Genomic DNA, 16508 nt, shown 5'->3' with positions numbered 1-16508 from the left:
AGCTGACCTCGCTTTTCTGGCAAATTGCTTGGTAGCTGTCAATTCCATAATTATTAACACTTTATTTTTGCAATCACACACAAACACACAAAGCCAAACTGGTTAATAGTTTTATTAATACATGGTGATATTCTATACACACACACACACACACACACACAGTGGTTAAAAGGTTATACTAATTTATTCAAAATATGGTGATATCCTGATATCCCCTATCTGTTCACACATACACAGACACAATCACAAGCTAAATTAGGAGGTTATGCAAATTTATTCATATATAGTGATATTCTGATATCCACACACACACACACACTGAAATATACTAGATAATAAACTGTTGAGTATTATGATGCAGTTACTTATTTGTGCCAGTTGTTCTGAAGAAAATAGGGAGATCATGATTCTGGCCCTAAAATGCACACATACATTTGTGCATATATAATCTGATTAAACCCTCCCACTACATTTAAGCTGGTAATTGCCCATACCATTCCAAGCTGGGAACTGACCACTTCATTCAAGATGGGGATTGCCAATACCATACCATTCCAAGCGGCTTGCCCACATCAATCAAGTTGGGGATTGCCCACTTCATTCCAAGCTGGGAATTGCCCACATCATTCAAAGCTGGGAATTGCCCACATCATTCAAAGCTGGGAATCACCCACATCATTAACAGTTGGGGGTTGCCCACATTATTCAAAGCTGGGGATTACCCACATCAATCAAGCTGGGGATTGGCCACATCATTCAAAGCTGGGAATTGCCCACATCATTCAAAGCTGGGAATTGCCAACATCATTAACAGTTGGGGGTTGCCCACATTATTCAAAGCTGGGGTATTGCTCAGTTTATTCAAGCTGGGGATTGCCCACATAATTCAAAACTGAGGACTGCCCATATCAGTCAAAGATGGAGACTGCCCACATCATTCAAAACTGGGGACTGCCTACATCATTCAAGCTGGGGACTGACATTACACCTTATATGGATGGGCTCTACATTTTGAGCCAACTTACTAAAGGCTGTTGTGGGTTGGGTATGGGATAATAATTCAATTAGAATTAGTGCTGGAACATTCTATTTTGATGCAGGCATTTAGTTGCTATGTTACACTTTGCTTCCAACAAATCTACACCCATCCTATTGAACATGTATGCATCTGCAGGCAAATTGTTTTGGCTTTGTGTGGTTTAACACCATGTCAGCACATGACAGGCTACATGTGGCAGCCAGAATATCTGGTGCGGTAAGAACCTGGAAAGAACACCAACCCACGGGAAGCTACGGACATGCTTTCTCACTTACATACATTAGTTCAGCCAAGACTCTATCTCATGCATACAGAGGTCAAATGTGTGAGTAATCTGTAAAGGACAACACCTTAGACCACTCATCCACCAAGAACCCCTGTAGGCAAATGTTGGCAGTAATTTCTGACTAATTAAATCTAATGGAAAGATTAAGTGCAAATATTCTCCTATTTCTGTTAAGTAATAAATATAGCATGAATTAATCCTGACTTCAAACAATAAGTCACCTCTGGTTTTGAGCTGTCCTCCATACACAGTCCTCTCAAGAAGCTGACCTCTCTTTTCTGGCACATTGCTTGGTAGCTGTCAATTCCATAACTGCGGCAGAGATGCTTTATGAAAAATTTCCTAGAAAGAAGCAGAAAACAACACCACTGTGAATTAACTATTCTTGATGAGGTACAAAGTTTGATGGATTTCTAGGTTTAATACACAATATAAATTAAAAAAACCCAGTGAACAATGATCTTTCCTGGACCCCTCCCCAAGTCAGATTTTAGTACCAATGAAAAATCTCATTTTTGTAAAATGACTAAAATTCATATGAATGAACATAAATGCGTTTATAGTATGAATGTATTTACAGTTACTGTAGTAAATGTATAATAAATGTATTTTCAGTGTGACTTCATTTGACATTCAGAAAGTGCAGCTCAACCAGTTTATACTCCATTGAACACAAATATCCAATATTTTTAGCATAACATCATTATCGTAAATGACATGGCATTACCTTAAGATGAATCTTGAGAAGGAAATTTGATACTTCATGTTATGTTTTCTTATTTTTAATGTAGTTTTACCAAATTTAGTCATATCGCTATGATGTCTGCAGTGTGGCAGTTTACAGTGATATCTAGCACTGGGGCATCATGCTTCATAAATAAAGCGTCATGTCCCACCTAGTCACATTATCCTGACAACTGGCTGACTAGTCCTGACACTATCCTCTTAATGCTGAGTGCCAGGTGAGGCAGCTATTAGTACCATTTTCTAAGTCTATGGTATAAATTGCTGTGCTGTTCAAACCTTGCAAATGCCGCATATGAAGTGGTCACTCTTACCAACTGGGATACTGGAGCGGTCAAATTTGACAGTAACTGCTTCATATCATAGGACATTATAAATAAGCTTTTGCAAAAAAAGATAAATGTGCATTCCTGATGATAGGTCTATTACATAGAACAGTAAAGAAAATTTTCATGAGATGACAAGAAGACCATGACCTGTCAAGCCTATGATTGCTCTTACATGTGTGACCTTGACCTCAAGGTCGAAAGTTTGAGTGAGCATGTTGCATCATTAAATGTCATAGCTTCATAAAGATACATCCAAAGTATGAAGAAAAACTATCATGAGGCTAGTAAGCAAACTGAATAAGAATACCATGACTGGTACATTATATGCATTCCCCATGCTTAATAACCCCCTGTGTAAACACCAGTCAGATATGGTTGACACTGGAAATTATTCACCAACAGGTTCCAGTGACCTCAACCTTTTGTCTTGAACTAAATTTAATATACAGGAACAATTACTTGCTTTTTCAGATTTACTGTAATGTGACCTCTGACCTTTAAACATCAGTATCTACAGGTTATTTTATTACCTATCCACAAAGTTTGGTCAAGGAACTTACCCTAGAACAAAAGTTATCTAGCAAAAAGCCATTTTTATATGAGCCACAATAACACTAACCTTTGATCTACAGATCCTAAAATCAATATAATAGGCCAATTTCAAACATTAAATGCAGCCATCCACAATCACTTCATATGGCCTTTGAACATCTGACTGAAATTAATAGGTTTCTTCCTCATCCCAAATGCATCCACAAAGTTTTTTAAGTGTAGATGCGAAGAATAGGAGTTGCTGTACAAAACAAATGACCTTTTTCAGTCACAATGACCTTGTCTATGGATTTCAAAATTTCAGGGTTCTTCCTTAACCTAAATGTTGGCTATCTACTGAGTATGGTATGACATATGGTGGACAACTAGGTTACTGTACAGGAACAAATTTTCTTCCTTCTTTGACCTTATGCAGAAACAAAATGTGACAATAGGCAGATGAATGGATGGACAACATCACAATCTGCCTGATACAAACTTTGACCGAAAACATGAACACAAACTTTTTTATGACTGAGACCTTTACCCCAAGGTTAACAGGGGAAATGAGCATGTTTCTAAATGAATTGTCCTTGCTATATAATAATTCATCCTATGTATACTGAGACTCACTCAGGAATATGGAAAATATTGGCATCACTCAGGAATATAGAAAATATTGGCATCACTCAGGAGTATAGAAAATATTGGCATCACTCAGGAATATAGAAAATATTGGCATCACTCAGGAGTATAGAAAATATTGGCATCACTCAGGAGTATAACAAATATTGGCATCACTCAGGAGTTTAGAAAATATTGGCATCACTTAGGTAGGAATATAGAAAATATTGTCATCACTCAGGAGTGTAGAAAATATTGGCATCACTCAGGAGTATAGAAAATATTGGCATCACTCAGGAGTTTAGAAAATATTGGCATCACTCAGGAGTATAGAAAATATTGGCATTATTAAGGAGTATGGAAAATATTGGCAAATTAAGAACATATTCAAAACCTCAAGACTGCACTGCTCCAAGTAGTGGGAGCAAAATATATATTTAGCTGGGGGAAATTCGCTGTTATGACACTTTTATTTTGGGATTAAAATATATATCTAGCTGGGGAAAATTTGCTGTTATGACACTTTTATTTTGGGATTAAAATATATCTAGCTAGGGGAAATTTGCTGTTATGACACTTTTATTTTGGGATTAAAATATCTATCTAGCTGGGGGAAATTTGCTGTTATGACACTTTTATTTTGGGATTAAAATATCTATCTAGCTGGGGGAAATTTGCTGTTTGACACTTTTACTTTGAGATTAAAATATATATCTAGCTGGGGAAATTTGCAGCTATGACACTTTTATTTTAGCATTAAAATATATATCTAGCTGGGGAAAATCTGCTGTTATGACACTTTCATTTTGGCATTAAAATATATACAAACATATATGGTCTTTGTCGAACTGTTCTAAAGTAATTAATGATCTCCAGTATCTTCCAAATAATTGATTATTTTAATGGAACTAGTTTCTTTGACATCTATGGTATTTTGTGTACAAGAATTTCATTTTCATTTATATAATAACTAGAAATATGCTATCAATTTTATACTCATCAATCATTACTTACTTGGGCCATGGACATGGCTCCTGACAGATAGCCACAGCTGAATCACAAAGAGTCCGGATGCTTGATGTCAGTCTGGTTGACTTAGAAACCACAGCCAGGTGGACATATTTGGCTGCAACTGAGAGACCAAACCTCGTCATTGCAATTCCAAAGAGCTTCATGTTTAATTGATCCTGCTGAATTAGTCGTCTAGCTTCTTTTAGTTGATGTCTGGCAAATTCTACTTCATCTGTACTGGTGGCTTCTCTGTGAAACTGGTCCTATGCATTAAAAAAAAACTTTTAAAATAATTGTTTATTATTTGACTTTTAATTGTCCTCAAATCTCATATGCCTAAGAAGCATCTAATTCACTGCATTTGGTAATAAATTACAAAACTGTAAATAAATGAAAAATGATGGATTTATAAATGCATGCTTGTTGTTGATGTTGTGGGGTTTAACGCCATTTTGCAGCACATGATAGGCTATACATGGCGGCCAGTATTAATGGTGGAGGAAGAACCAGAGAAAACCCCGGAAAGAACCACCGACCCACGAGAAGCTACTGGCAAGCTTTCTCACATACCCACATTGGCTGAATCTTAGACTCGAACCGCCGCAGACAGAGGTGAGATGGCAGTGATCCGTAACGAAGAGCGCTTTAGACCACTCGGCCACTCGGGGCCCCATAAATGCATGCAATACTTCAGAATGAATTTGTGAGCTTCATAGTATTTCTAAGTGATATTTTAGTAAGACTAAGGAAGAATTTTAATGAAAATATACTTTTATCTAGATATGCAAAATCATCCTCTTAAGATGGGTTTAATGTCTATGTACTAGAAAGAGACCCCAAATTCATATTAGGGATTAATAACTGACCTAAATGATGTCACAGTACTACCATGGCTGATGGTAAAAGACGTGGGAATTATGAAGGGTAGTGATGAATGAAGCTCAGTAATTCAAATACTGTGCAAATTGATGCATATTTTAATGATATTGTTAAATAATATTTTAGCATTATTTCAATCCATCATATCTGATGATGATCAGCATTGTTTTTATGAATCTGAATTCCACCTGAATGCTACCTGTCAAACTTGGTCATATCTTTAAAACAGTTTTTCAGAAGTTGATTCTTAATGATGGTGTTGTATCTAATGGCAGATCAGCATCATTTGTCCAAATTTCATCAATTGCTAAAATTCAAAAACGTTTTATGCCAGAATTCAATGTGTTAAATTTGCTGAAATTAATTCCATTGAACATTTTATGAAAAGTCAATTAGAGATTTTCCTATTTTCAGTAACATAAATATTGGATGGTAGAACAGTTTGAACAAAATGAAAGCACTTCATACAAGGATGCCTTCTGTCAAATTCTGTTCTGTTGAGAATTTTTTTAAAAAAGTTGTTCAAAGGTTTTGCAACTTTAATATTGGTGATAATATTGTTGGCAGATTGGTATAATTTGCCAAAAATTGAAAATCATCATGCCAAGATGTTTTCTATCAAATTTGGTCAAGCTGCATGGGATTTGTAACAAAGTTATTCAAATTTTCTATCTTTTGCTTTTGATGGTAGATCATTGTTATGTATAGTGTATCAGCATCATATGTTGAAATTTGTATAAGCTTTGATGCCATAATGTTCCTCTAAAATTTGATAAAATTCTCTTGAGCATTGTTTGAGAAGAAGCTATGTTAAAGTTCCTGTATTGTAAGTAATAACTGCCATAATTGATTGTGGCTACAATTATTTGTAAAGACATTAAAGCCTGTTATACATGGATGCTTTTTTATATCAAATTCATGGTAAAATTCTCTTAAAGCAGTTACTGACAAGGATTCGTTTTTAAGGTTTTTAAATATTTAGTAACACCAGCCACATTTGATGCTAGATGGATTGACATAAAGATTCCAAAACATTCCAGTTTCAACCGGGACAGGGGTATAACAATGGATGGAGAAAAGGATTCCTATATATTCCAGCAATACTATGGTCAGGGACATAACCCTGGATGGACACAAGGATGTCGATACACTCCAACCTCTATAGGTTCAGGGACATAACCCTAGAAGGACACAAGGATATCAATAAACTCCAACCTCTATATGGTCAGGGACATAACCCTGGATAGACACAAGGATATCGATACACTCCAACCTCTATAGGTTCAGGGACATAACCCTAGAAGGACACAAAGATATCAATAAACTCCAACCTCTATATGGTCAGGGACATAACCCTAGAAGGACACAAGGATATCAATAAACTCCAACCTTTATAGGGTCAGGGACATAATCCTGGATAGACACAATGATATCAATAAACTCCAACCTTTATAGGGTCAGGGACATAATCCTGGATGGACATAAGGATATCAATAAACTCCAACCTCTATATGGTCAGGGACATAACCCTGGATAGACACAAGGATATCAATACACTCCAACCTCTATAGGGTCAATACATTCACAATGGACGTAAGGACACATACACTCCAACCTCTATAGGGTCAGGGACATAACCCTGGATAGACACAAGGATATCAATACACTCCAACCTCTATATGGTCAGGGACATAACCCTGGCTGAACACAAGGATATCAATAAACTCCAACCTGAGACTATAGGGTCAGGGACATAACCCTGGCTGAACACAAGGATATCAATAAACTCCAACCTCTATAGGGTCAGGGACATAACCCTGGATAGACACAAGGATATCAATAAACTCCAACCTCTATAGGGTCAGGGACATAACCCTGGCTGAACACAAGGATATCAATAAACTTCAACCTCTATATGGTCAGGGACATAACCCTGGATAGACACAAGGATATCAATACACTCCAACCTCTATAGGTTCAGGGTATATCAATACATTCACAATGGACATAAGGACACATACAATCCAACCTCTATAGGGTCAGGGACATAACCCTGGCTGGACACAAGGATATCAATACACTCCAACCTCTATAGGGTCAGGGACATATCCCTGGATGGACATAAGGATATTGATACACTCCAACCTCTATAGGATCAAAGGTATAGCAATACATTCACAATGGACATAAGGACACATACACTCCAACCTCTATATGGTGAAGAGGTACAGCAATTACAGTCAAACCCACTTATCTCAACCTCGGTTATCTCAAGAACCTGGGTATGTTAAGCGTTTTGGTCCAGTCCCGAAAAAAACCTTTGTTATGCTAATTCTTCCCTGCTTATCTTGATCCCTGTTAAGTCAAAAACCCTGTTATGTTGGGCATAAATTTCATGCAAAGTAACATGTGGACCCGCTTAATTCGATGAAATGCAACTTATAATGTCCATCTCCGAGAAATGTTACATGATTCAGCGGTTCCACTACTACTGGACCTTGTACCAGTAAGGATGGAAAAAGTCAGTAGAAGACCAAATTTTACCGGTACAAATGCTTATCAATGAATCTCATCAATGCATTGTTTATCACATGCATAGAGTGTAGAAAATTATGTTGCAAACAATACTTTAGAGTAATGAAACTGAATGAATGCATTTCAGACCTTTACAGGAGCTGTATTCATAATGGACATGGTCACATGTCAACACCAGGACAATATAGTTCATTCCACAGCATCGTGAATTTTATCTTATCTGTAACTCAGTCAATTATCAGGTTAACATCACTGAATGTTGCTATAAATATCTAATTCATTTAACACTATATATTTAAAATGAATTAGGTACTTTTAGCTACATTTAAAGATGCTAGCCTGAACATTGACAGAGTTACAGCTAGGATAAAATTCAGAATGCTTTGTGGAACAAACTCTAGTGTAATCCCATTCCAATATCGTCACGGTCAGTCAAGAACTGAATCCATACACAAGTAACAAGTTTGGTTCAGAGTTCACTTACAAAGTAAAAAGTTAATGTGTTTCCATGCCTTCAGCATGGCCAGATCACGTGACTTACAATCATCTATAAATAGAAACCGTGAAAATTCCATACCAAGCTGGTAAATGCACATCCCCTCCCCCCAACAAACACCTGGTTTTTAATTTGTTCTGAACAAGAGTATATAAAATCACAAATGGTATTTTCTTTTTTTTAAAATCCATAATGCCCAATATTTTTTTGGTTTAAATGAAGTTGTCTATTGCTATGCCATGATAACAGATTCTTCAAGCAAAACAGAATGAATCAAAGTGACTGATAGGAGTAATATCAATGAAACCAGAAGAGTGCTTTCATTTGTATTGTTTTATTTTGAAGTTTAATTTAGTATCGAAGCCTTGCAATCCATCAAAGTGATACGCCGACTCTCCTTCTGGTGCTGTGTTGTTGCTGATGTTCACTGATCAAAGTCAGGAGAGATATGGGAGTCAACTGTATGAATAGAATAAGTTGGCTTCTTACAAAATTTGATGCTGAGACAGTTAACTTTCAAGACTTTAAACACATTTACAGTTTGTTGGTACATGAATACCAACAAATTCATTTCTTTTCTGGTACAGAGGCAAATTTTATTAGTAAAACCTGGCATAGTAGTGTAATGGAACCTCTGATGATCAAGAAAAGTGATTGATTTTTCACTTATTTTGGTCATTACATTTTGCTACAAGTTAAAGTCAACACTAACAAAAGAAAATAATTTTTAAAAAAGTATGGTCCAACATGTATTTAAATTGGCCTAGATTTTGGTCAGCATGAGAAAACGAATCCCTTGCTTAGGCTGGCAAAGGGGTGAGGCTATTCACAGGGAGATATTTAATAAAAAAAACTTTAAACCGCTGACGATGTTACAGTAACATAGCTGTTGTAAAATTATGCAACGTGTTACTTAATCTCATTTAAAAGACGTCCAATATTTCTTCTGCAACCTGGCATGACTGAATAATTATTTTTTTAAAGCCTTAGAAATGCCATTTGGTTTTAGAAACAAAACTCCTCATTTTTGGTACTTCAGATGCACAATCATTGTTCTGCAGTAGATTTGTAAACTAAACCCTGATATCTCCGGACCCAGTTATGTCGACAATATCTGGACACCCCCAACATAATTGAGATAACTGGGTTTGACTGTATTCAATTTTTTCATATTGTATCAATTTCTTTCTTAAAATTTATCACATTTGGCAAGTTTTGGGAATGTAACACATTGTTATTTTATTAAAATGGTTGGGCAGAAAGTGTTACAATAGTAATTTATTGGACTGACAAAGTCAAAGTCCAACTTAGTTGTAATATTAGTGAGCACTATGATACATTATCATAATATGTATCAAATTTCAATGTCCACAGCAATACACAAAATTAATATTTACCTCCAGACACTGGACTACCAGATGACAAAGCTGGTTAAAGTACTCATTCTGCTGTCCTCCTCTGGATTCCATTACCCCCTGAGCCTGATTTAGATATTTCTCTAGATTGCTGTATACCCTCTCCTTGCTAGAGTTCAGAAAAACAAAGACTGAGGCAATTTCTTATATATTTTCCTTTGCCATAATGGTATGGATAGGATCATTTTAACTCTATCGATTTAAATCATTCACAGCTAAACAGCAAGGGTAAAATAGCAAAGCAAAATGTTTATGTTTCAAATATGTGATGTCAACATGGAAGCCTTTTCACTGGAAATCTTATCTTCACTGTTTCAGATGTACTATAAACACATGGATCTCTTTGTTTGACAGTTCACTGAAGCATGATATGCAATATCACTTTATGATTCCCAAACTTTTGTTCAACAATTTAGAAGTGACTTGGTCAGAAAAGGAGCTATTATTTTAGGTAAACAGTAAATTTGTTCTAAAAATTTGTTTCCTGTTAAGGAATCTGATGCTTCTTGTTTCTCTGGGTATTTATATGTATACTGTCATTTTACAATATATGAACTTCTATTCAAGCCTTCAAATTTCAAGTTTCTATTTTAGTAATTGTGTCTATATTTTAATCCTAAATGGCATTATTTGTACAAATCTGAAAGACCTTCATGCAAGAATGTTTTTAGTCAGGTGGTTTTTGAGAACAATTACTGACTGATGCAGAAAGGACACAGGTGCAAAGAACAAGATCACATGACTTACAGCCAGGACAGCTAATAATACAAGTCATATTTTAAAGCTTAATGACAAAAACCAGTGATGGCTTAACATAGAATGTCATTTTGATGGCATATTTTTAAAATTAAAATTTTTTTACCTTGTTTTGAGAAGCAGCTGAAGAAGAAATGATCTGAACACTGGATTTGGGTCCACGCATTCATTAAATATAGTCAGTTCTTTGGTCAGCTGCATGGTGACTGCTCTTTTCTTCCCAGGTTTTGTTGTCATGGTGATATATCCTAACAACATATCAACTACCTCATCTGTAGGTGCCATGTTGTCAGCAAAACACAGTTGTGACACAACATTCATGAAAAAACTGTTACAACTGGTCTGATAATCTTTGAACTTTTTGGCTTCTTGACTGAAAACATAAAAGGAGTTATAAACTATTATACTCCATGAAAATAAGCATTTTATGTTAGAATATCAATAAAGAAAGATTTTTTATGATAGAACTTCAGTACTGAATGGAGGAAATGCATAGTTCAAACCTTCTATCTTTCTAGGATGCTCAAGGCAAAGGAATACAATCATGAACTAAATCAGATTGAGTGGTAATTTTATATACGATGACAACAAAATTATGATACAAATTCCTCAATTCTTTGTTCAAGTAAAGTGAAAACATTACCTGATGTGTCAACCCATGAGAACACTTATAAAAAATACTAGCCATGAATTTTCAGGATCTAAGTAGCCAGTCAGAATTTGATAACAAACTTTATACAGTCATGCTGCATCTTCCTTTAAGTCTATACATACCTGTACACAATCACTATCAATTAAGGTCAAATGAAACTAAATGGTGTATCCATTACTCCAGTTACAGAATCTCAAGAAAAAACATTGACCCATGGGAAGATGCTGGCAATCTTTCTTACATCTTTTGGGGTTTCTTTCGGTGAAAACCCTATTTAACTACAGTAGTCCCCCTCTTATATGGCCACCCCTCATGCACCCCAAAAGTGGCTGTATAACACGGGTGGCCTTTCCAGAGGGGGTTTACATTTGTGACAAGTATGTGTATGTAAAAAGAAAGCTACAAATAACTTCAAAGCATTTAATGTCTTCATTTAAAAGTAGCACTAATTATTAAAAGGTTCTTCCTGTCTTAAGAACAGACTTATTTCAAGTTAACATTAATAGCTCTTATTGTTAAGCATGAAATTCCAGTAGGATATTGTTGATGTGCACATGGCAAAACCATTCCAAAATGTCATTTAAATCTTGGTACATACATTGCTTGGCATTTCAAATCTCTTTCCATTTGCTCCATACTCTCTTTATCTGTTACGATGCTGTATATTTTTGTCTTCCCAGCATACAATTTTTCAGCAAGAACTCTTGAACTTTCCCCATTGTCATCAAGTCAAATAATTTTTACTTTTTGCTCTAAAGAATTAATTCTCCATTTATGTGATGACATATTAAAGTTTTCTAATGATTTATTCCCATGCTGCTAATTGTTCAGTACTGCAACTTAATTATGCAGACAAAACGTTTGTAGAGTCGACAAAATGCCTAGTTTATAAAGGAAGTGATATTTGTACCGTAACGTGAATTTTGGTCTTTGTCTGGTACCTAGTTTTGTTCTATGCTGACTTCTCTGTTAGTCCACAAAATCTATATTTAGCATATGCTGACCATGTTATGATCTTGACAATTATGTCCAGTCATAATCATCAAAGAAGAAAAATACTGCTGTGTGAAGCCCAAAACTCTATCACAACATTGTTGACCCCATTTCCTGTAAACGTCAGCATTAATGATACGATATTAAACACAGTGGTACATGTACTTCAGCCAACACTTTTTTCAGTAATGAAAACCTGACATCGGGAAACAGACACTGGTAAAGATATCTGAATTCCTTACCATACCATATGAATTAAATACTGGTTATGGACACAAAATAAAATGAGGCTGCTTGTGAGGGGTAAATTCTACATTTTTCCACTAATATGCTGGCTGCTAGTTGCATTAGAGGGGTTGCCTCTCTCGGTACTTTTGAACACAAACTTGTCGGTGCCAACGCATTCTGGCCATAAAAAGTGGGTGGCTGATGGTTGGGGGGGTGGGCCGTTCATGAGGAGGGACACTGTATTGCCATCCATTTAGGAGATGCATGGATAAGAAGATCTGGCAGCCACACTAAAATCAGATCAACACCATTTTTGATTAGTACCAAAACACATCACAAGTCTTTTGGTAAAATTTACATGTAGATATGACAATCCATTCAGGAGGATAATAAGAGTTTACAGAGGGCCATCATGATGGACATAACTGGCTGCATACGGGATAACACTCATTTATGATCAAACAGATATAATAAGAAGTCTTATAGTGAAATAGTGAAAACCCATTTGCCATCATAGCCATCCATTCAGAATGAGGAGTGATATCAATGCCCTCAAGATGACCAATGTGATGGTCATATTGGAAAATAGCACCATTTTCATCCTGGACCAAACAATCAGAAGTCTTTTAATGAAAACACCATCTCAAAATTACCACTGTTCTGGATGAGTACCAATAATAAGATTCTTAAGTTAGTTGACTTTGGTAGAAATGGTGGATGTCACATCAATAAAAACTTAGGACCAGCTAGACTTCAAATCAGGTCTTTTAATGAGAATCCCATGTTTTTATGATTATCAATTCTGGATGAGTAGTGATAACAAGATTGTCAAGAAAACAGCCATATTGGATATCCAAGGGTTACCATTTTCATTTAAACCCCAAAAGACCTTAGGATGAGTAATTGGTAAAGGTTTGTGGTAATCTCCTCAGTAGCTTAGGAGAAGTAGCAATGATAAACTTGTTGCAACAGATGCCACATGGATGTCGGGCAATGGATGCCAGACAAAATGCCATTGCATAAACTCTTCTGGTCTATAGCCAGTAAACACAGAAGTTATGCACCAACAAAATATCTTATATTAAACAGTTGCTGTATTCATGGTCCAGGATTTATTCTTTGTTTAAAAAAAGTACTCTAACAATTGTCTCTTAGCATTTATGACTCAAATATTTTGGATATTTAACAAATATCCAGTATGCACATTGTGACTATCTTTTCATTTTTCCTGAACCAAGATGTATTTTGCACATATAGATTTGTGCCGAATTTTCAATATTATTATAATGCTTAAGCTCTTTTAGATTTTTTTTTAATTACAATAAATACTATCCACATGTCCAACTGGAATTGAGCTGTGTATGAAAGCTGAATTTAAATTTTTGCATTATAAACAATATGTTGGAAGAGCTTACCATAATCTTTAGCATCCAAATTATTATTATGCAGTAAAATCTAACAGAAATTATTGAAAGCTAAAATCTGATCAACTTAATCCAGACTAAATTTTATTTCTCTATAAATCTTTCTGATGAATACAATGAGTACAGGTTTCATTGCAAAGTGCATCTCCCCTCCCCAAAAAGGGAACAGCGAGAAAATGATTTACCTTCAATATAAACACCAGCAATGAATTATTAAGCAACATTGTGGTTGTATTCAAATTCTTAATTAAAGCAATGGAGAAACAGGTCAATGAACATTTGAACTGTTTACAGTGAAAAAAAAGCAAGATGAGGCATGTTTACCTACTGACAGTACATCTACATTATTTGAGATACTCAAGTGACCACTCGAAGCAGTAAGATACCATTGTTTGATTAGAAACACCTAATGGTTGCTTTGGAAAGTACTGGACCATTTCATACATGACATTTAAAGAGGTAATTTCACAGAGAAAAAAGTGAATAGCGACTGAGAACAAAAATTAAATGGAAGACATATTTCATTTCTTTTTAAAGAGCATTATTTGGTGACTAGCAAAATATTTCTTTATCACCTTTTTTCTGCTGTTTTATCTGGGATAAAATCTGCTGGAATATTTTTTTGACATTTGGGACACTGGTGGATCTCCAGGGCCTTGTTGTCATGGAAACATTGATTACAGATGACATCTCTGCATGGTAGTGTGACAGGTGATCCCTCTATTAGAACTTCACAGACCGGACATTTGGGTTGCCTAATATTAAAAATCTTAAAAACATTACCTCCACAAAGATGATGCATAAATATTTATATAATTTTTGAAGATCAAAAATAATAATTTTGAACCAACTGAATAATGAAATATGAATAATCAGTTTCAACACTACTTTCACATGGAAATAAAACTTTAAAAAATAAATCATCAGTTAATTTTATGAATGCACTTTAGTATGTGCAGTTCTGTACCACATTTCATAGTTTACGTTTCTTGTCTGGATATGGACATCATCATACTCCTTATTTGAGGCTGGATCATTGGGAAATCCTTCAAAAGATGAGTAACGGATACAATTTGGAAATAGTTCAAATGCATTTCTTTTATGAACATAATTATATAAGTTAATATGCTTGAATACAAACACAACACAGCATATTTGGCAATGCAAAACTTAATGTCTATACTCCATCCATAGGAGGGCATGAAGACCACAACATGCTAATGGTAAAAAAAATCATGTTAACTTTCTCATGAACCACTTATCAAAGATGTAAAATGTGCCCAATTTTAATTTCTTTCCATGAAAAGTATTAATCCTGTTAATTTCTTTATGTTGCTGTGTTCCATGGATCAATCATTCCCTGCATATAAGCTAAATATCAGTCAAACATGCAAAGAACTAAATAGATGGGTGATGTGGTATGTATCTTTCATGAGTACTTCACTGCAAAGTTAACACTATTTCAGCCACTGGTATAAGTAGAATTCTGGCAATATCGTTTTTAAATTATGAATTCTTCTTAAAGAGAATTAAAACTTTAGCCTCCCGATTCCTTTGTAAATTTTTAAAGGATATTATGATTTCAGATTTAAAAGATTTTTCTTATACAAGATGCATTTTATATAAATTAATAGTTACTTGGTAACTCATACATTGCATAACCCTAGCAAATATGCAATTGTTGTTGGGCTCCCTCTTACTTGTGTGTGTGTGTGTGTGTGTGTGCATATATCATTGCATGTATATATGCATTAGCGTCTAAGTCACATCAGAACAATAATAAATCTATGGCATCAATTAAAGGTTTTAAAAAATGTACATGTAAAAAAATGCACAGAAATCTTTGGAAAGGTAAACCATTCCAAATAAATGTAGATATGAAACACTACAAGATGAAAGATTAAAGATGCAAATATAAAGAATTGCAAACAATTTTAGGAAATTAAACCCATCAAATAGACTTAAAGTACAAGCAGGTAACAGACAAAAATTTAAATGCAGTAAAATATATAAAAATCAAAGATAAAGGTACAAAAATGTAAATAAATCTGTAAAACTAGAGGGCCAAAATGTGTAATATAAACTGAATCCCTCAAAATGTCCATGATTTTCTCATCGTAAAGTTTCTTAATTTAGTTCACATAAAATCTAATTATCTGAGTGCATAATACAGTAAGATACATTTATCACAAACCTCATTCAACCATACAAATTCAGTTCATTCTCTCTATTATATGTTATAATTATATTTATACTAGACCATGCAATGTCCATTGGGATCCACTTCACATGTAATGGTACATAAAACTAATCAAGTTTATAATTAATTAATCAATTAACAAGTTATAATTTTAACTCCATACGACGTTTAACTTAATGATTCAATTATGTTACAATTATGTTATACATTTTGTGTATGCCTTCAGACCATGATAGTTAACAAGAGACTACTCTCACCTTCATATGACCTTTGCTTCACAGTTATGTAATTCAGGTAATTGTATATTAGAAAGTAGATAACATACACTTCATTGCATACAAGAATTTTTTGTGTATCAATTATAAA

The 16508-nt window shown here is 34.9% G+C and overlaps 1 protein-coding gene across 4 annotated transcripts in view; it reads right to left on the bottom strand.

The window, feature by feature from the left end:
* The window catches only part of LOC149786011 (E3 ubiquitin-protein ligase rnf213-alpha-like), a 353460-nt gene that overhangs the window by 68567 nt on the left and 268385 nt on the right, over positions 1-16508 (bottom strand). For all 4 annotated transcript variants that reach the window (XM_089976308.1, XM_089976310.1, XM_089976309.1 and 1 more), the window contains exons 67-71: positions 14518-14697; positions 10752-11018; positions 9872-9998; positions 4568-4827; positions 1547-1667 (exon numbers count right to left, since the gene is read on the bottom strand). In XM_089976308.1, coding sequence (XP_089832434.1) covers positions 1547-1667; positions 4568-4827; positions 9872-9998; positions 10752-11018; positions 14518-14697 — 955 coding nt within the window. The remainder of the gene's footprint in view (positions 1-1546; positions 1668-4567; positions 4828-9871; positions 9999-10751; positions 11019-14517; positions 14698-16508) is intronic.

Source organism: Sinohyriopsis cumingii, chromosome 12, assembly GCF_028554795.1.
Source record: "Sinohyriopsis cumingii isolate HCF-2022 chromosome 12, ASM2855479v2, whole genome shotgun sequence".
NCBI classification, from domain to species: Eukaryota; Metazoa; Mollusca; class Bivalvia; order Unionida; family Unionidae; genus Sinohyriopsis; species Sinohyriopsis cumingii.
The sequence above is the reverse complement of the archived record's forward strand: the minus strand, read 5'-3'. Positions and strand labels throughout refer to the sequence as shown.